General features: G+C 36.3%; 1 protein-coding gene across 3 annotated transcripts; it reads left to right on the top strand.

Annotated features, from left to right (window-relative positions):
- Positions 1 to 3,107: 3,107 nt before the first annotated feature.
- Positions 3,108 to 16,891, top strand: LOC131062801 (uncharacterized). 3 transcript variants are annotated; one of them, XR_009110962.2, is made up of 10 exons: positions 3,108 to 7,728; positions 7,843 to 7,947; positions 8,126 to 8,278; positions 9,138 to 9,301; positions 9,472 to 9,619; positions 9,862 to 9,981; positions 10,097 to 10,184; positions 15,833 to 15,917; positions 16,130 to 16,234; positions 16,477 to 16,891. XR_009110962.2 is itself a non-coding variant. In XM_057996542.2 (8 exons), the coding sequence occupies exons 1-8, from the start codon at positions 3,646 to 3,648 to the stop codon at positions 14,722 to 14,724; spliced, it is 5,028 nt and encodes a 1,675-aa protein (XP_057852525.1). In that variant the 5' UTR covers positions 3,110 to 3,645; the 3' UTR covers positions 14,725 to 15,602. The 3 variants fall into 3 exon arrangements, 1 of the variants encoding a protein (XP_057852525.1); XR_009110961.2 differs by having other exon boundaries at positions 16,142 to 16,234; XM_057996542.2 differs by lacking the exons at positions 15,833 to 15,917; positions 16,130 to 16,234; positions 16,477 to 16,891 and adding an exon at positions 14,558 to 15,602 and having other exon boundaries at positions 3,110 to 7,728.
- Positions 16,892 to 21,928: the final 5,037 nt, after the last annotated feature.

Consider the following 21,928-nt stretch of genomic DNA (forward strand, 5'->3'; position numbering starts at 1 on the left):
TGTTGTGGTGCTTGAACACTTTGTATTTATGGGGCTCCATGGGTGGCTCTAGGGACTCTCCTTCCCCCACTGTTTGCACACCCCACTTTCCTTTGGTGGTTGTGTGTGGCTGTGTGTGGTTATCTACAATTGTGTTTGGGGCATTTCCTCAAGCGTCCTTCTAGGGACTGTTTGGCTGTGAATGCCTTCTATGTTAAAATGGATTGCAATGGGGGTAATTCCTTCACGGATCTTGTAGAGCCTTGTAGGCGGCTCTTGGTTTGTTGCTCCAATTTCGATGATGGTGCTTGTTTCGGATTCAGGTGGTAGGTGTCCTGCCTTTTGGAGTTGGACTGTGGTGCTTACTTCCAACACCATGGGTTGCTTTTCATCTTTTTGTTGAGACTGTCTATTTTGGTTTGTATAGACAATAGTCTCATTTTCTTTGATAACCAAGGGCTTGCTGTTAGTTTTCAAGGGCCCCTTGCCTATGTTGGTTTTTGGTTATGGATTGATACTTGTTTCAGGGTTGTGCTCACCTTGGAGGCTACCGTGGAGTTTGTTTTTGCCCCTATTAAGGTGGGGAGTGTTCTGCCTGCCATGATGAGAGTTTGGCTTCGTCATTTCCCTTCTTCTTCCCTTGCAAATTCTATTGAGGTGGATGCGTCTCCTTTAGAGGTGGTGAGTGGTTGTGGGTCTGAAGTCGTTGGTGATTTTGGGTGGTCTTCTCTTCCCCGTGGTAGGTTTGCTGTTAAATGGTCTCTTGGCTGGCTCTATTGGTTGTGTTTCTTTTCCTTTCCAACTCCTATTGAGGTGAAACGAGGTTTTATTGATGGGGCTTTGATGTCCTGCTGGGAAACGACCACTATGATCTTATGGTTGACTTGGGAAGCCTCTTGCCCCCCTTGTATGGTTGCCCTACTTTGTGGGAGGTCTTTTTATGGTTTTTTGTAAGGAGCCTTCTATTTCTGGTTCACCTTATTGGCCTTGGGGCTGTTTATCATTCGGTAGCCTCCTTCCTCATGTACAACTATTGGGCTGTTGTTTATGGGTTCCGTCCCCTGTGTTGTGAGTGCCTTTTGTAGCCTCTTATGTTCTTTGGGGTGAGTTCCTCTTCTGTTCTTGGGGGTGAGCACCCCTATTCGTTGTAATGGGTCAGGGCCCTTATCCTTGCTTTTCTAATAAAAAACATGCACGGTGGAATAAAATTAGAATAATTTTTTTGATAAGTCACAACTAAAGTGATATTTTTAGCTTTTCCCTGGAGGTCGAGTAGACTCAAACCCAAAACCTCCCATGTAGGAGGCTCACAACTAATCATTGCATTGTGGGGTCATCCTCAAATAAAATTAGAATAATTGAATAATAAGGATTATTTATTTTTTGTACAAGAAATAAATAATTAAATAATAATAAATATTTAATTAATTTAGGAAAATAATTAGTGAGGACAATTTTAGGTGTCTACAATTAGTTTAAATAACTAGGAATTAGAAATGATTGCTGATTAATAACTTTAAAATGAAGACCAATTTATATATCAAACAATATAATAATATTTTTATAATGATATTAAAAATAAATATAAATAAAACGAGTACAAAAATATAATATACACTTTCATCCCTTACACCTATAAAATACCAAATATTAAAATATACCAAACTCAAATATGTGAAGTCACTATATTGATTCTAGAAGAAAAAAGATTCTAATTAATAGACATAATATAACTAGGCCAAATGTGATAAATAACAAATTCAACCCGCAAAAAATATTTAATTACTTTTAATAATATATTTCTTAATTTTTTTTTGATAAGTTCTCTTTTGGTCAACTCATATATATAAGAATATCTAAATTATATATATTTTTAATGGAAAATTTATATCACCCATGAGTTTTGTTTTTCATACTTGATATGGGAATACAAGCGTATGCCGATCTTGACCTCAAAGTCGCTCAAATGGAGGAGGTATTAAAATATGCTTGTGCTTAGAATTAAGGGGCATCCATTCCATAAATGTAACTCTAGGCATGATCTTACCTTATCCCTCATATCACATTGATTCCATAAATGTCACTTTAGGGATGATCTTACCTCATCCCTCATATCATACCTTTAAAGTCTAAATCTTTGTGGGTGGTATAATCAAAGAACATACTATCACCTTCACCAATTGTATTTAACTAACTAAATTGCACTCTTTGACATAATATACATTAAAAAAAGGGGAAAAAAAAAAACTATTAATACTTTTAAGAACATCCACAAAACGACACAATTTATGAGACCCGTAGTAATTACACAACTAAACAATAACTTTGAATTTTCTAGTCATGATTTAGGGGGAAGGGACTAGTAGTCGGGCTAACTTCGTCAACATGTAGCTATTACATGGAATATCGTAAGACCTCCCATTCTCTTTAGATATGTAAAATGGGCACTTAACTAGCTACAACTAAGGTTTGAAGGTGTGACTCATCATGCAACTCGTCAAAATAACACACCTAATACAAGAATGAAAAAAAACAACAAAACATTAATACTTTTAATAACATTAGGCCATGGCTTTGAACTAGTAGTCATGCAACTAACTTCGTCAACATGTACTTGTTACATGGAATATCATAAGACCTCCGTTTTTTAGAAATATAAAATAGACACTTAATTAAATACAACTAAAATTCAAAAGTGTCACTCATCATATAACTCATCAAAATAATAAATCTAAAATAAAAATGAAAAAAATTATCAAATACTTTTAATAACAACAACACAATTTATGAGATCATTATTAATTGCACAACTAGACCATGACTTCGAATTTCTTTGTCATGAATTATGGATGAAGACATTCACAAATGTGGACACACACCGCCCTAACAAATATGACACCGTCCAATTTGCTTTGTAGCGATGCTTTTTCTAACAGAAAGGGCAAAGGAAGGGCCCCAATCATTCATGCACTTGCAAAAGGCAAGGGTTTAGGAGTTACATCTAAAATTAATTGTTTAGTATTATTACCTCTTACAAAATCGAAAAGTTTTTCTAGGCAGAAAAATAGAGTGGACTATCTTTAAAAAGCACACCACCACACACTGACGAAGCAATTTAAAGCAGAAAAAGTCTGGCCTTAAGAATAATGGCTAAATATAATAATGGAAGATAAATTTTTCAAGATTTGCGTACTTGAGAGCAGAAACGTGGCAGGCGGATAATTTCGATGAACGCGACAACAGCAATTCAACTGTAATGGAGAACTGTTGAATTCCGAATGAAGGAATATTCTGCACTGTGTCAGCATCCCCACGGCACGGTTTGTAAGCATTTGATGCCAAGTTAATTACATGTGGCAATGGCGTTGGCATTTTATGCGAATGGTAGAATAAGTATTTTTCTTCGGAGGAGAGGAAATTGAAAAATAAAAAATAGGTTGGATTGAGATTCTGCAGAGGCAGCCATTGAATTTAACGGTCTAAGTCGAAGGAAAAGCAGAAGCATATCCTGAGTATGTGCTGAAGCGAAAATGGGACGTTATTTTTGCATTGCATCTGTTAGGGTTAGAACGTGGTTTTTCCTCAGGCTCTGCAAGGAAGAATTTCTGATAATTTTTTTTCAATTTGGATTGATATCGTGAAATTTGAGGTGGATTTTTTGTGAATATGATGACTATGTCGGAGGTGAGGTGTGCGGCTCCCTTTGGTATGACGGAGACGGATAATTTGGCGAAAGAAGATGGGAATTTTGTTCGGGTGAAGTTTCTGTGCAGTTTTGGTGGCTCGATTCTTCCCAGGCCCTCCGATGGGAAGCTCCGCTATGCAGGCGGTGAGACGAGGATTGTTTGTGTTAGTAGGGATGTTAATTACCGGGAATTGATGGCGAAATTGAGGGAGTTGTATGAGCAGGAAACCCTAAGTTTGAAATATCAGCAGCCTGATGATGATCTTGATGCGCTTGTTTCCGTTCTGTCTGACGAGGATGTCTGTCATATGATGGAGGAGTATGACAGGCTTGAGGCCAGTGATGGTGTCTGCAGCAGGCTCCGATTGTTTCTGTTTGCGGCTGCAGATCAGCAGCAGCAGCAGAATTTAATGTCAATTGAGGGGAATGATGAGAGAGACTGCGAGCAGAGGTATGTTGAGGCCTTGAATTCTGTGGTTGAGATGAATAGGCAGCAATTTGAAAACAATTATATTAGTATCAGTAATAGCAACAACAGTTATAATAGGAGTAATAGGAATAATGAGAATGTGAATAGTAGCAGTAGTAGTAGTAATAATAATAACAACAATAATTCACTAGTAGCTGGGAATGGAAGTGAAGCTGGGATTGCACAGCATGTGTCTGTGGCTTTGCCTGTGTCTCTGATGAAACCCTTTTCTAAGGGTGGAGGATCGGCTACATCATCGCCGCCACCGTCATCGCCTTCTCATCATCATCCTCATCATCATAAGCCGGTGTCTGCTGCTGATCAGTATTATCAAAAACAGACTCCTCATCAGCACAATCACTATGTGCATAGCAGTAATTTAGTCCAGCATGACCAGTATTCTGATATGCAAGGGCAATCCCATCAGTATTTGTCCTATTCCGAGGTGCAAGGGCATGAATATTTGCCAATGGGGCAAGCTGAATTCAACAGGAATAATCAATATGTAAATCATCATCATATGGCCTTGAACGAATCATTTCAGAACATCCAGGGGCCTGAATTAAGTCCCAGGGGACAGCCCGAGCTCAGTGGTCATCATCATCATCATCATCATTACCACCATCACGAGCATGTGCCTCAACGGAATGAAACTTATCGGGAAGTCACTGCAGTGTCTGCAGTTGAAATTCCTTCAAAAGGGCAAATTGGCATTGATGGCCATCGTCTGCATTTGTCACATCGAGTTGAGTCTTGTCCGGAAATTCCAGTGGCATCTGTGGCTGAGATTCCATTTAAAGGGCAGTCTGAGGTTGGCAGTTATCATCAGCACTTGCCCCATCCACATGAAAACAAGCAGGATGTTGGGGTTGAAATTCCATTCCAATTGCAACCTGATGTTGGATATCATCAGCAGCACTTATCCCACTTGCAATCTGATTCAGGCAGCCATCCGCAACATGTTTTAACTAATATTGCAACTCCACTGCGGGAAACTATTGGGTTGCCTGGGGTTGAATCTCCTTTGAAAGGGCAGTCCAATATTGGCAGCGGGCTTCATTCTGGATTTGTGAATGGCAGAGATTACAAACAAATTATGGCAGATACATATGTACCACATGTTGAATCTCAAGACAATTTGCACCAGTCAGAGCAGCATCATATTAATGTTAAATCTGAGGTTGCTGCTAGTAATCCTAGTATGCTCGACCGTGAGAGAATATATAATATTCCATCACACCAGAGTGATTTGCATTCTCCAACCTATTCTTGGCAGCATGAAATGCCACTTGCATATCATCAGGCTGCTCAAAACATTTCTGATGAGATTTATCATGATCAAGAACATAACTCCAGCAAGCATCACTATGAAGTTGGCTGGTCAGATTCAGTACAAAGAGGGGCATTTTTGCATCCTATTGGCAGGCGTTCAGAGCAACTTCAACATTTACAGAATGATAATACATTGCATCAAGTTGCATTCAATAGTTATGATTATGTGTACAGAGATCACCACGAAATTGTCCACTCAAATTTGCTGCAGAATAATGCATTTTCACGTTCTATGGTTGGGCAAGTAGAGAAACAAATTTTGCAGAATGATATTGAGATGGAGAGACCTTGGAATCCGTCATATTATACCTCAGGCCCACAACTTTCTCATGATTTTAGCCATATATCGCATCCATCAAATGTTTTGGATTTTCATTTGGCTTCTGCATCCACCGTGCCTGAGGCAAATTCTAGCAATCACCACGAGAGGTATTTGCAAAACCATCATAATTCGCAGGTTCCTTGGGCTTGTGATGAATATGGAAACCCAGTAGAGTACATTAGCAACCAACCAATGGGAAATTTAGCACCCTTGGATTCTCTCCCAAGCTCCAACAGGTATATACCCGGTGAGAACCATGTAACTTGGCATCGCCAGCCTTATTTTGTAGAGAAGGATGCAAGATTTCCAGGGCAAAATCTGAGTCACCAGCAGAAAGCATTTGAAGGTAACTCTTCCTCTCAACAACAATATGCTGTAGTACAGTCAAGGCAAAACATTTCTGAGGTTTGGGTCCCACATTCATATTCAGAGCAATCGCTGCTTTATCCAGGTCAAAATGGATTAGACAAGGATTTAAATAAGAGAGTGGATCAAAGCATGTATTCCACACAGCAGCCTGATCAACTAGTCACTTTTCAGGAGGGGCAAGAAAAAGTGAAGGAAAGGGTTATGCATCCCGTGAATGACCAAGTAGAAATGCTGATGGATGGGAAGGCAAATGGTGTTTACGAACTGGAGGAAAGTATGCATGATAGCATCGAACAAAGCAACCTCTGGGATCATTACCCAAGGGGCTATTATGGCTTGCATCCAGATGATGCTTACAACATTACAGAAGTCGAAGATTTCCACAAGCAGGTCATTTCCGACCAGTATGAAACTCAAATAGACAAAGCTCCTCCTGCAGTATCTGTAGCTGTGCATGGAAAATTTGTGGACATGCATGGCAAAGATAATGTTGTACAGGATGTGAGGGCACCTGATTCGGGAAATGTTTCACAGAACAAGCTAAGCTATACGGTTATTGAAAGTCATTTGAATGACAGCTTCAGAATTGATGTGCAGCCAAATAATGGGCAAGGGATCGGGTTTTACAATGATGGAAAAGACGAGAGTGCAGATCCTGTCCTTGGTAAGAGATATAACCAAGATATTGAAAGGATGGGGCATGTTTATATATCACATGGAATGAATACTTCAAATGTAACAAATTTTCCTGATGGTAAGCGAAGTGATGTTACTGTAAAGATATCAAATATTTCTGACAGCAGCAGTAATCACCTTATAGAATCTCATGCCACAAGTGAAATTGAGGACCTTAAGTTCCTTGCCAGAGAGCCTGTCAAGAGGCATGCAAGTTTCCAGTGTGAAACGGACATCACATGTGTATCTAATGTTTTGGAAACTTCAGAAGACAGCCAAATTCTTTCTAGTAGTGATTTTTCGCATGCTATAAATTCACCGGTTGCTTTTGTACATGATCAACCTGCCCTGTCAAGATCATCTGCAATTTTTCCATCTGCATCATCTTCTTCACCCCAAAGAATAATTGACTTAGCTTCTACCACTCCTCCAATATATGATCAAAGTCCTGCAAATAGCACCAATGTGGCTTTGCCAGAGAACTTGTTGTCAGAAACTGAAGAAGGGAGAAAATCTAGCGAGTTGGATAAAAATATCATCTTGGGAAACATAAGAATGATGTCTATTAAAGCACAGCTGGAAATGGAGCACAATTTAAAAGACCCTGAACTACCCAAGCAAGATGAAGATGCAGATAACAGGATGAACGAGAACTGCATGAATATTGAAAAGAAAGCAGATTGTTTGATTATATCCAGACCCATGGATTTGCCGTTGCACAGTCCAAGCATACCACATTCAAAGGTATCATCAGCATCTAAGATATTGGATAAGCAACATTCTGTTGGAAATGAAAAAGAAGCAATAACAGAAGTTGATTATAAGGAAGTAAAAGATGAAGATATGTTTCCTACTTCAGATGTTGAAGAAAACATACCAAAACAAGAAGTTACTGAGGTATGGTAGGCCTGGAATTTTTATTTCCAAATTGAATGCTTGTCATATAAAACTCCCAATGCCCTCCTCTTCAATATTTGCAAATTACTTTTAACAATGTTAACTTTATTACAGAATAATTCTTTGGAATTAGTTAAAGGTGGTGACTCAGATTCAGCAGATATGGCAAGGAAAGCTTCAGCAGAAGCTGAGGCACAAGCATTGGCTAAAGGTTTGCAGGTATGAGCTTTTCAGTATACTCAGATTCATTTATGTTTCAATAAACATGCCAATCTACTCTTTCATGTTGTTGTTTGTGTTTTAGGTACAGTAAATACAGAAATGTTTGTCCTGGGCTCATGCTCAGAATCTCAATTCAATTTTTTATTCATCCAGTCCTTTATGTTACACCTTTCAGATAATAAAAAATTCTGACTTGGAAGAAATACGGGAGCTTGGCTCTGGCACGTATGGAACAGTTTATTATGGAAAATGGAAGGGATCAGACGTTGCTATCAAGCGGATCAAAGCCAGTTGTTTTGAAGGAAGGCCGTCAGAGCAAGAACGGCTGGTAGATACCTTTTTTCTGTTTCTCTTCTATGATACATTTGAGGATTGTTGTTTAAAAACAGAACTTTGTTTGTTGTTGCTGGTATTATAAATTTTGATTTAATTAATGGAATAATCATGCCATTTGCATGACTCTCATTATTGATGAGATTGTGTGAACTCAAACAGTTACAGAAATCAAAGAGCATTTTCTAAAGATTTCGTATTATTCTTAGGCACCCACTTAGATTTTGGAAGATGATCATAACGAGTCTTTAATCAACAGTTGTCAGTTGTAATATGAAGAACACTATGAAAAAAATTCTTGACCTTTAGTTAAATTTTGATATTGAGTAAGTCATTTGTTCATAATATGGTAATTTGACCCTGAAAAAAATACCACCACAACTTTGGAACACACTTTCATGTTGGTTCTCTATTAAATTAATTCCCTATAAACTGGTGCCTATCTTGTGACGTTGCTTGTTTTATCTAGTGGAGGTTGTTTAATGCTGAAGTTCGTTTCACAAAATTTAGTCATAACCACATCACAATCTTGTGTGCAAAAAAGAAATGACAACAAATGCTGCCCTTCTTTGATTACTCAAGTTACTTGATTGATTAGCAGATTATCAGTTATTATTGGGAAGCTACTACATAAATTTTTTAACAAGAATGAATATATTATCCATGCATTTGAAACAGGCTTACAGTCAGACTTTTTTTGTCGTGAATGCATTTTGGTCAGTTTCCTCATGATGATAATGTTTTGAGCTGGCTGTGCTGCTTACAATGACCTAATTTTTCTGGGACAAATTATTTTCATATTGTAGTTGTGATATAACTTCTTTTTCCCTCTATTTGTATTATTTTGTACTCAGATAGCAGACTTCTGGAAAGAGGCTTCTATTCTAGGTCAACTCCATCATCCCAATGTTATATCATTCTATGGTGTTGTTCGAGATGGACCTGGTGCCACCCTAGCAACTGTTACCGAATATATGGTGAATGGGTCCCTCAAACAAGTCTTACGCAAGAAGGACAGGTAAGCATTTTAGAGAGAATGTAATAAATGCAAACTAAGAAGCACTTGGCTTTGACATTGATCAATATGAAAAGTTTAAGTGGCTGAATAATTTTAATATTTTGAGTTCTTTGGTTTATATTCTTTATGATGGCTTGTGAGTATGCTTAGAATACAGTAAATTATTGCAGAACCATTGATCGACGCAAAAGGTTGATTTTAGCTATGGATGCTGCATTTGGCATGGAATATTTGCATGAAAAAAACATAGTTCACTTTGATCTGAAGTGTGAGAATCTTCTGGTTAATATGAGAGATCCACATCGACCAGTTTGTAAGGTATGTTGCGTTCCAAGGAATGCTTATAAATTTAATTTTCATTCTGGATAAAGATTGGTTCAGCATGGTTAAATATAATTTATAGGCATTTAGTAATATTATACAGGTGTAAGCTATTGAACCTTCCTGTGTCTTATGTATGCTGTTTCATCATCACTGGTGCAGCTAAAAGGGCTGATTGGAAACACTAACTCTAATTATTGCTTCAAAGTTTATTTCTCATTGGGCATAATTGGTTTCAGATTGGTGATATGGGCTTGTCCAAGGTAAAACACCAGACTTTAGTTTCTGGCGGTGTCCGAGGAACATTGCCATGGATGGCACCAGAGCTTCTTAGTGGGCGAAGTGGTGTAAGCGATAAAGTAAGCCACTCTTGAAACACTCATGGAATTCTTTATTCACTTATAGCTACTTAATGTTTAGTATGTTAGATCCTTTCTTTCTTCTCATATGTTTTTGCATCTGACTTTTCTACAGATTGATGTTTATTCTTTTGGAATAGTCATGTGGGAACTTCTTACTGGAGATGAGCCTTATGCAAACATGCATTGTGGGTCAATCATAGGTATGTTTGACTGCCAATGAGTTTCTAAAATGTACTGATGCAGATATCTCAGTATGCAATTTTAGCTTTTAACCGGTTGATGTTTACAAACAACAGAACTCATAGCTTTGTTTAATTTCAATTTATTGATGGCCGTGACTTCTAGCCTGTTGTCAATGGTGGGCAATATATATTTAGTATTTTTTTTTGGTCGGTAACAGTGATATTTTTATTAAAAAACCATGATTATAACTGGCCCAAACGAGGTGGGGCTACAGTAAGGGAGCCGCCTCCCCAGATGAATCTCCCTCTTCAAGCTGAGAAGGGACATCACAGATACTCCCTCCCTTACCCCTCTTATCTTTTTTCCATTTAACCTCAATCCAACCATTCGCTCTTGCATTCTCCAATAGTTTCAGATTTGAAACCCCTACACCCTCCACCTCCCTATTAACCCCACAAAGCTTCTTAGCTTGGACCCCATCAACCGCCCCTGTAGCACTTCCCCCCAGGGAATCAGAGCCAACCCTTATATTCTGCTCCTCTCTATCAGCCTGATTAATGCTACAATCCAAAAGAGCCCCATCCACTGCCACATCCTTCAAGCCTTCAACCACACCATGTTCAATCTATTCAGCCTCTGGTTCCTTATCCTTAGTGTCTTTGTTCAAACCCCCCAAATTCTCATGAGAAATCCGGTCCAGCTCCACCTTATCCACTGTATAATATTGTGGGGTGACCTCTTTCCACAAGATGCTGGACGCATCACCCTATGCCTGTTGCATGAATCAGCATTATGTCCAATCATAAAAAACCTCCTGCACCTAAAGGGAACCCCTTCATAGTCCACGATTTGAGTTTAGCAACCTTTCGAAGTTGAAATATAAATCTTCGAAGGGAGATCCTGAGACACATCCACCTCAATCAATAACCGAGCAAATGTAGTGTGTAGTAAATTAAGAGAGCCTTCATCAGTCATTAAAAACTTACCTAAAGCATTCCCAACAGCTTCAAAACAGGAATCAAACCAATACTGGACTGGAAGATTTGGAAGTCTGATCCACAAAGGGATGCGATCGAAGGATTCCGTCATAGGATTGAAAGCCAGATGCCAAGGTTTCAGAGTGTCCTCCCAACACCATTGGCTACAGCCAAGGGCTTTGTTCTTATCCTCCTCATTTTGAAAAACAACAATAAAAAACCTTCGAGCATGAGGGTAAATCTGCCCACAATCCTCCACAAGGGGTTCCCAATGCGCTGAAATCCACTAATGAAGATCAACAAGACTTGGCCAGAACCCCCTGAAACGCCCAATAAGCCCTAATCCGGCAAAAACCTTTTCATTATGAACTACTTCCTTCTCAACCTCCTCTGAAAGATTAACCACAACCGGCTTAGCCGCTGATGCCCTATGCGTAACAGAGGAACCCAGTTATTCCCTCCTGTGCGACAACAAATCACCCTTTGGCATCAAATGGTGAGCCCTCCGATCCACAATATTGCCATTCCTCACTCCTACCAACCGTTCCTTCTGTGCATGAAGCCGAGACCAGGAACGAACCCCTAGTCCACACTGGCCGAACTCTTCATCTCCAGTGAAACCCTTCGGTCTCGAGAACATCCAGAGAAACCACGCTGAAATCTTTTGTGAGCAGCAGATAACCCACCATGGTCAAAGTCTCCCTTAACCGCCGATACCCAGCTGCAAGCTCCCCAGTCTGGTCGTTTTCCAGCACTAGAAAACCCTAGCGCGCGGAGGAAAACGCAGCGACATCTCTTCGGAGGATTTATCAGTTTTCATAAGTAATATATATTTACTATTTTGAATATATTCCTCTTCACCACTCAGAGATATATCTTATTTTGTATCATCCTACATTGTTGGCACCATCATTTGATTCTTACATGTTTTTTTAAGTAGCAACCTTATGACCCCAATCTGGAAGATCTGTTCTTCTTATACTGATAAAAGAAACCTTTCCTTTTACCAAACTATTGCAGGCACATTTCAGGCATATGAGTTTTCTTGTTATTGCCAAACTGTTGGCCACGTGATCGTAAGCAAATAATAAAAAAATCATTATATTAAAAGAAATTGGATGTCCTTCAGTGTCATGATTGAGAATCAGTGGGATTTCAAATAGATTGTTCTTCTCTACAGTGAAATCAAACACAATATAACATGGTTCTTGACACATGCATTCTGAATGGCTCATTTCTGGAAACAAAAAGAAATCTAATTTGAAGATGGATACATTTAAAGAGTCTCTTATATTTTGAAAACATTTACATAAATGGAAAGCATTTACATAATTGAACAACAATGGCCTCGTGAACAGAATACTCATCTTTTATGTATGAGAGCTATTTGCCAGAATTTGGAACACTGCTTTGCCTCCAAACCATCACCATTTTTACTCCATGTGTGAGAGCTATTGGCCAGGGCCCAGAATTTATGGAGAACTTATTTACGTCCAGATCAATGCCATTTTTACTCCATGTATGAGAGCGATTGGCCAGAACTTGGGAAAGTGCTGTACCTCCAAACTATTGTCACTTTTACTCTATGCATGTCATTCTCAAGATGCAGTAATCTAGGACAATGAAATTTATTTTGGCAGAGTTCCAATGCGCAGAATACTGCAATCTAATATATTTCCTCTCTCTCGTGCTTTGGAGCAGCTGGAAATAAATCAGAAAGGGCTATCTTACAATAATTATATTCAAGAGTCTCCCACAAAGGAGTGGTCCAGCTGTAGTAGTAAACAACCATAGTAGTACCATAAATATTTGTTTGTGTGTTGAACTAACCAGACCAAGGTAAGGAGAAATACTGGCCCTGATGAGAATTACTTGTAGCCGTGCAATTACTATCATTTAATCAGTAGTTCTGAATGTGCAAGTTATTAGTCTTCCTGGTGTAGTGTTACCATATTTTTTTTTTGTCTTTCCATACCATCATTCAGATTTTGCCTCTTCACTAAATCATTTGGTAGTGGTGATCTTAATGGTTTTCTTCTTTATTGCTAGTTTGATTATTACACTTAACAATGTAAAGGAGGTTATACCCTTTCACAACTAAACTTTTTAGAAATCTCCTTGTAATGATTCAGCTTAAAATTTTGGTTTTGGTTTTCTGTACAGGCAGCTTTTTGTGAACCTGCTTTGAACTTGTAGTGCATCTTTTCTCCCAAAATAGACCTAAATTTCTAGGAAGATCTTTAAGAATAGCCTTCATTGCAAATTTTGGCTACATTTAAGTCATGTTTTAAAATCTTTGTTACTGAAGGATTTATTAATTTACAAAATTTATGTTACAAAATTTACGCAATTTTGGGAACTTCCTCATGAGAAATCAAAGGTAAGTGAATACATTCTGAAGAAATAGGTGCTATACCTATAATTCATCTTTACAAAAAATTATGCACGGGTTATACATGAGCCAGATCAAATTTTTCTGAGTGTCAAATGGGAGGGTAAAACACACTTCTTGAGTGCTAAGTGAAATTTTGTCACAGTTATTGTTTTTTAAAGATTCCAATTTACAGCTTTTCCCTGGCACATGTGGATGCTTTTGATTTTTAATGTTTCATATCTGGGTTAAATATGGAGAAGAATAGTGGATATCTAATATTTCATAGTTAGGGATGGGTAAACTACAGATGAAATTAGAGAAAATCTCATGTTTTTGTTAAATCTGACATTGGTTAAACTTAAACCAGTGCTTTTGGATAACTGTGTGTTTTGTTATCTCAGCGTATTTAGTAGCAAAAAGCATTCAAATTGAAGAAAACCCATGATTTTTGCCTTTTTGGCCTACTCCTATTAAACCCTTTCCTTTTAGAAGAGAGCAGGTTGCTATGACCTACACTCTTCTAAACGTAGCTTAACCTAAATTGAAAATTCTTTATGAAGTTCTACATGCTTTGTGACATTTACATGAAAAGGATTTTTATTGATGTTTTTTTAATCACTTTTCATCCCAAATTATTTTTTCGTCAATGTAAATCCTAGTAAAAGGTTTTTGTTATATAATCAGTAAATGAGTAATTGAGGAAATTCTATAAGTTTTCTATCATTGCTCATCCAGCTTTGATTTTAAGACAACAATTAAGCATTTAGGAAAGATACCACTGAAGTTCATCCTCAATTTCAATTTTAGAACCTGTGAGTAAATTTCAATGATGACTGTCTATACAAGAAAAAGTGTTTTAAGATGCGAATGCCACATGCAGATGCGCAGACTTTGATTGCCTCTTGATTTCTAAAGGATTATCCCCTTTATAATTTTTATACTGTGTTGTAATTTACCATAGTTTTGATCCATTATTAACTATTTCATATATAATGTCTTTATGACTTTGTGATGTCTTATCATTGTTTAACAATTGCAGGGGGTATTATGAAAAATACCTTACGGCCACCAGTTCCAGACTGGTGTGAACCTGCTTGGAGATCATTGATGGAAAGGTGTTGGTCAGCAAATCCAGTAGAAAGACCACCCTTCTCAGATATTTCCAGAGAGCTACGGGCAGTCGCTGCATCGATGAATTTAAAATGAGCAAACCAGCTTTGTTACCATTTCTTAATATCAGTTTCCTTAGTCACATTTATCTTAATGTGCACAATCTTTTGGGAAAGTTAGTAATCAAGGCTCACAGATGGCAAAGATTTTTATATTGATTGAAGGAAATGCAGCAGCCTGTCATGGAAAACATTTTTGGCTCTATAATATGCTTATAGATTTGATACCCTTTCATACATATTGAAGCTGTATATACATATTGGTTGTTCTGGGCTGCTTCTATATCTGTGCAATATAGTACCATTACAGTATGAATATATTGCTTGGCTTCAGTTGGTGAGCAGTGGGAAAATACATAAATGTCAACAGCTTGCTGATTGCATCTCTAGCCAGCATTACTTACAAGTTCCTGATGCCATTTTGCTTGATAGCTGCAGTATAAACTAAAGCCAAGTCCTTAGTCATCATTTTCTGAAAAAACATTCATACATTTGCTGGTGTGATTATCTGGCACGATATGAAAACTCATATTTGGCTATAAAGGATGGTGGCAGATGGAAAGAAGCAGCAATTCAGGGTCATAAAACAGTACCAACAAAATTAATTGCATGTCATATGGAGATTTAGAATCCCTATCTGAATCTTTGTATTTTTGGTCTCTATTGAGGCATACTTATGTATATCTTTAAGTATGAGTTTTAAAAGGCATTTGATAGCCCATGTATTATATTCATAGTAATGAAAATAAAAATATGTTTAGTAGTATGTGAAGTGAGACTATCTGCAGACTGCATCAACAGACTTAAGATATCCTATCTGAGCATGCTTCGCTTTAATAAGTGGGAAATGCACCATCAATCATGTTTAGCATCCTTTTAAATATTTGACATAAATACGCATTGCATAGTTTTATAGTGCATGAATTTCATGTAGATGAAATGAAGTAATAAGGTAAAAGGCATTGAAGACCTGTCCCAGGTCTATTGCAGTTTCATTACTTCTGTTTAAGTATAGACTTGTACTTCATTTAGTTAAATTCCATTTATGTGTTCATTGTAAAGGATACTGTCATCTCAACTCTTTCTCTAAGTGAGCATTGCACTGACCATTGCAGCTTTATTTATTGCATTTAATTTATTTGCAGAAATATATAGAGAACATGGTATTTGCATAGAATGGTGCAATCGTAACATTGGCATGCATGTGGGGTGCTTGCTTTAACAATTCAGGTAAAGGTTGTCATTTGCAAATAATTATTGTAGGACGGGGCTCTATATTACCTTTATTAAAAACAAGAGAGTAAAAGGCATGACTTGCATTGTTGTAGGTTTGGGATATTTATCTAGTTGGGAATGCATCTTCCTAGATTTTTATTCATTATTCTTTCACCTTGTTATTTTTCATTCATTGGAAATATCCATGTTGATTTGTGCTGTCCTAGATTGTGCTGCAGTTATTCTCCATTTTTGGTATAGCAAGATATCGAGTCAGAAGATGCTCGTTGAATTTTTTGGAGCACAAGCTGCTTTATCAGAAAGAAATGCATGTAAGAAGCTTTATAATTTTTGGCACTGTTATTTATTCCATGAAATGTTGTGTTTGTAAGCTCATTCCTTTTAGGGGGTTGTTTTTTCTTAAAAGATACAAAGTTGGCAATGTCAATTCTTCAGTCAACAGCCCCTAGTTTGTTTTTTATTCCTCTCCAAAATTGTTGAATAAACAAATAGCACATGAGGAATGAATTTTGATAGGCATCCCAAACTAATCCATTACAAATCATTGGAGCAGGTCACCCTGACAATCATGTAAGACCAGAACAAGTTAACTTTTTCGGTAAAGCAGTTTGGGAGCCCTATTATTTTGGATTTACCTGATAAAAGGATCCAGGAAGAGATTTCTAACATGGCTCTAGTTGAAAAATGACAAAAATTGTAAGAAGTCTTGCCTTACTGATTGAGGACTTCACCACCATGAGAAAATCTACTACAGCTAGATGGTAGAGGGCCGGCCAGAAGAAATTTGGAATATTCTGTTAGGGAAAGCTGTTTCAGATGCAAGCTGGAATGGAGCAGCCTTCTTAGTGTAGTGGAACATAATGTAAATGGTTTTGTGAAACTTGAGAGGATCCTAATGTATATGGGTATTCTGCTTGTTAGGGATACCATTGATCTACAAAATGAATGAAGTACAATGTTTCAATTCTCGTGTCCTATATCATTTATTTTGCAAGAATGTTTTAAGGAATTATTTTATTCCGAGGTAGAATAAGATTATTCTAAGGTGGGTGTGGATAACCATGAAAATTATTTTCTATTAATTAATCAGCTAGTTTTTAATCAAAATTCAAAATTTAAAAAAGAACTGCTAATGTTATTTGATATCTTTGAACCCCAAAAAAATCAGATTTTGTAGATTTTGTTAATCTAAGTCGTTGTAACTGGGTACTTAATACTGATATACATTGAAAATTCATAATTAATACCACCTTGCACACTCTTCCATCATCACTACTGCCCCTTAAGAGTGACATAACACTTTACATAGTTGATTGACGAAAATTAATACTTATTGACCGCATATAATCTCTCACCCAGTAGTTGAGTCCACAGACTTGGGAAGCTCACATATTCTCAGCAGGTAGCAATAATTCTTTAGAGAAACCAGTTCTCTCTTATCCTTTGCTTTCATTTACAATATAGTATACAACATGAGATCATGGGGTTCGATGGATCCTTTGTCTTCTCAATGTAAACTTAAATACAATCAATCAATCAATAGTAGCAACAAGTTGAGCAGTCATCCAGTTGTCAGAAATTAGCTTTGTACCGCAAAATGCAATTCTTTTGGTCTGGAGTCCAAAACATTTTGGGAATTGATTGATGCCATGCTAGATAAAATATGATGAGTGATGACAAGGCTTTTACTCAGTTTGGTTGTTGGTTTTGTCAGTAAATTCTCATAAGGGTCACTCATTGCATCAAGTCTATCCAAATAAAAACAATGACATGGAATTGACAAACCTGTATTCACAACTAAACCTGACCTTGCACAAGCATCATAAATGAGCTGTATCAACACAACTTAACACTGCACGAATTGGAGGATCATCTGTTCTATGCTATGTCTACACTTGTACAATATATTTTTGAATGTTATGGTTAAGACTAGCACTAAACTTTTCTTTCCTTGGAAAGTAAACTTTATTTTGATGCATAAACTTTGCACTTTAAGAATCACAGAAAGTTTAATTCGATTTGGATATTTTATGGTTTCTATTCCACAAGTAGCATAAAATATATTATTGTTGGTCGCACCTACACCCTAGCAAATCTTATATATACCGTTTTTGTTATTTTTTCAGTCAGATTGTTGTAAGGAGTGATGAGGAGAGAATCATACTCTCAATAAAAGTGTCTTTAACTCTATAAAAAAAAATTATTGGTGAATTTTTTACATCAATTCTTTTGGTAGAAAATCTTGGCAAATTTTGGAAAATAATAGGAATATGCTTAAAACTATGGTGAATCCTTCTATTTTTTTTTTAAAAAAAAGAGGACTGAAGGTGGAAATGGGCAACTACATATTGGTGATACCTTAAAGTTACTAATAATTATGATATATCATTAACAAATATATTTAGATTTCTATAATGACTTCTAAATTTAAGCAAATTTGATCTAATCATATATCGGATATTGTGACGAATTTTGATTTAAAAAATTTAATGAAATAAATGCTTTAGCAATTTAAATAAAGTTAAAATAATTTTTTTGAACAATGTGGCAATTCAAACTATCTTAAAATTTGAACTATTAGCCAAATTTTAATTCCCAAATTTTAATTACTAATCAATTGATGAATATTAGCCACTAAAAAGTCATGATAAATAGATTACATCTGCTTTCGTGAAGAAAAAATAAAATTCTAATTTTATTTTTGTAATTCCTTGCTTTGAGAGCTTCTAATAATTTATATAATGCTTATAGTCTAACCTAATGCAAATTAGATTGAACTGAGCAGAAAACCACCAGTTCAGTGGTGGGAATAGCCAAAGTTCCTTGAATTATAACTTTTGCACCCAATGCCTGTTTTGCACAAGTCAGATTTCCATTGTTAGATTCTTATCTATGCCTGATTTATCAGCAAGATGTCCAAAGGACTTATTGTAAGATCCAATTCTCTCTTGTGAGTCTATTATGCATACTTGTGGTCTTGTACATACACCTTGCACATTGTCTAAGTAAAATGTGATGTCATCTGGGTTTTTTTTAAATTAAAAAAGTTCATGCTTTGTTTGATTAGTATTTAAAAACAGCAGCATGGGAAAGATGTTACAAAGCCCTCGATAAATTTTTTCTCCTTTTTGCTATACTCGAGTGATACATTTTCTTATTCTTGCAACATCTTTAGAATTTTGTTTACTAACCTCGTTCCACTTCATTAAAGCAATTTCTCTTTTTTCCTCAGCATCATTCCAAAGGAAATTCGGCATTATCCGTAATGGTCTTTTCTTAATGCTTTCAGGAGCAAGAGTGACAAATGTAAGATATATATGGATTGCCTCTAATATTGCCTGACTAAGTGGATATGGATTGTCTCTAAAATTGCCTGAATGAGTTGGATATGGATTGCCTCTAAAGTTGCCTGAATAAGTTGGATCTTAGATAAGGACAGGGCGATCATTTACTTTTCTAAGATTTGAAAAAGGTTCTCTCAAATATTTGAAAGCTTTTTTTAATGTCTTTTGCTTGATTCAATGAAAAAAAAATATTAGAAAGGGAGGCAATAGAAAATTGCCCGAGAATTCTTCAACTTTTAAAGAGTTGAACAAAATAAAACATTTAATTTAGCTAGATAAATATGCTAATCTAAAAGCCATTCAATATAATGAAAAATTTATTTTAATTATCCTTAAATTCTTATATTTGACTTGCTAAAAATAATATCATCAACAAATTGCTCATGGGAGAAGTTTCTTCTACATTATTGACTCTTCTAATCATGTTAAGCTCTCCAACTTTGCTCAAGTACTTCCCAAAGCATTGTCTAGATCCTCTATACATGATGTTACAATTTAAATATTCAACAATAGCACTCCAACAGGGTTTGAATCTTGATGGCAAGGAGAACAACACCACAATTTAACCATCACAATGGGCCAATGCCAACATATTAATTTTTTCCTCAAGAATCCTTTACTCCCTATATTTGATTCAATTGATTAAAATATTATCATCAACAAATTGCCCGTAACAAAAGAAATTCCTTCGATACATTATTGATTCCCATAATCATATTGCTCAAGCTCTTCCCAAAGTATTGGCCAAATAATATGGAAAAATAGAATTTAAAGAAGTGGAAACACATGAAAACATGGTATTACAACACTTCACATAAAAGAAGACTTTTAAAAGAATTTTAAGAAAGTGAGCACCGTTGATTGGAGTTACTAATATCTAAGTTAATAATCAAATCATATTCTTTCTTCAAGTTTAAACAATACCGTTTGAAACCTATTCTTGAATAAATTTTCAGCATTGAGAGCTAATGAAAGTAAGGGGTGAAAGATGTTAGCCATGACCTTAGTGGTTATTTTGTCAATTGCATTGCAAGGCAACCGGTCTAAAATAGTCCATAGAATTAACATTTGGTGTTTGAAAAAGGAAAAAAAAAGTAATTGACGATTTATAAAATTTTATTTTAAGATCTAAATTGATTGACAACTTTGTAAATACCTTTTTTTTTATGATCTCCCAAAATTGATTGAAAGAATCTTATAGGAAAACTTTTAGGTCCCTAAGATTTGTCTTTTTCGATGTCCTAAGTAGCCATTTGAATTACTTCTTGAAAAATGATCTTCATAATTTTGTGTTCATTAAATATCATTTGGGTTCAGTTTTAAAAATTCATATTGTAAGAGAGGAGAGAGTTCATGTTGGGTACGAGTGGTAGAAGTCAAAAGATCATCCTCCATTATTGTCCTTGAGCTCTTTTTATAAGAATTAGCTGGTAACTTCAAAATTTTATTTACAGATATAGATCGATTCACAACTTTGCAAATATATTTCTTTATGATCTTCCAAAATTGATAAAATATTCTTATATAAAAACCTTTAGGTCCCTAAGATTTGTCTTTTTCCATGCCCTTAATAGGTAGTTGAATTTTTTCTTCAAAGATGATCTTCATAAATTTCGGATTCACTAATACCATTTGGGTTTATATTTAAAATTCTTGTTGTAAAAGGGGAAAGACCTTGTGTTGGGTACTAGTGGTGGAAATCAAAAGGTCATCTTCCATTATTGTCCTTGTTGAACCTTTTTGAATTGATTGGTCTTGTTGGTCTTATTGTCTTAAGTTTTGTTTTTGACTATGGGTAAAATAGGTTTTGAAGGGACCCGAAACCCTTTCAACATAAAGTTGCTCACAAGATATCCAAGACTACGCAACAACATAACCAAAAGAAAAGATGTTATAAAAAGATAGACAAAACTAACCAACAAAGTACAAAAACAACAATATGTTGCAGCCAAATATAGACATAGTAGACCTACAACGAACCAACAACTAACACCTAGCAAACACCAGAAACACAACAAAGACTACAAGTATTATTTTAACAATTTTAGTGTATTAGCAGCTTCAGTTCTTGCTGATAGAATCTTTGATGAAGCTCAACCAGCTTCTGCAAGTCCTTTCTTTCCAATTCCATAGATTTTTTCTTACCTTGAGTCCTAGCACTAGGAGCCTGTTGGCTATGACCCGTCATCTCCAATACATTAGTTGCATCCACATTCTGATCTTCTTTGATTTCCTTAAGCTTCTCATGAAGAATATAGATGGCCTTGACACTATTTTGAATAGTGTATCTACTGACATTAACAATTCTTTCCAGATTTTGGTTAACTTCTTACAACTTAATGTTGGCATTGTGTTGTCATTGATGTCAATCGGTATAGCTGTCACCTGTATTGCATGTTACCTATAAAGCATGATAACCGGTATGGGAGAATAGTTAATATGCTGTCTTTGTTGTCAACCAGCCTTGTGATGTCATTGATGATCACCGATACACAAGTCAGTGTGGGCTTGTGTTAAAGACAAGTATTGGAGATCAGCCTGGTATGATGTCTTCTGCAAGAATGCAAGGTTACTGGCTGTTGATTGTAATGAAGAGAGGGAATGTTACTAAGGATCACATCAACACCAGAGGTGAAGTATGTGCATGCCACTAGTATGTTG

This window comes from Cryptomeria japonica, chromosome 9 (genome assembly GCF_030272615.1).
Source record: "Cryptomeria japonica chromosome 9, Sugi_1.0, whole genome shotgun sequence".
NCBI lineage: Eukaryota > Viridiplantae > Streptophyta > Pinopsida > Cupressales > Cupressaceae > Cryptomeria > Cryptomeria japonica.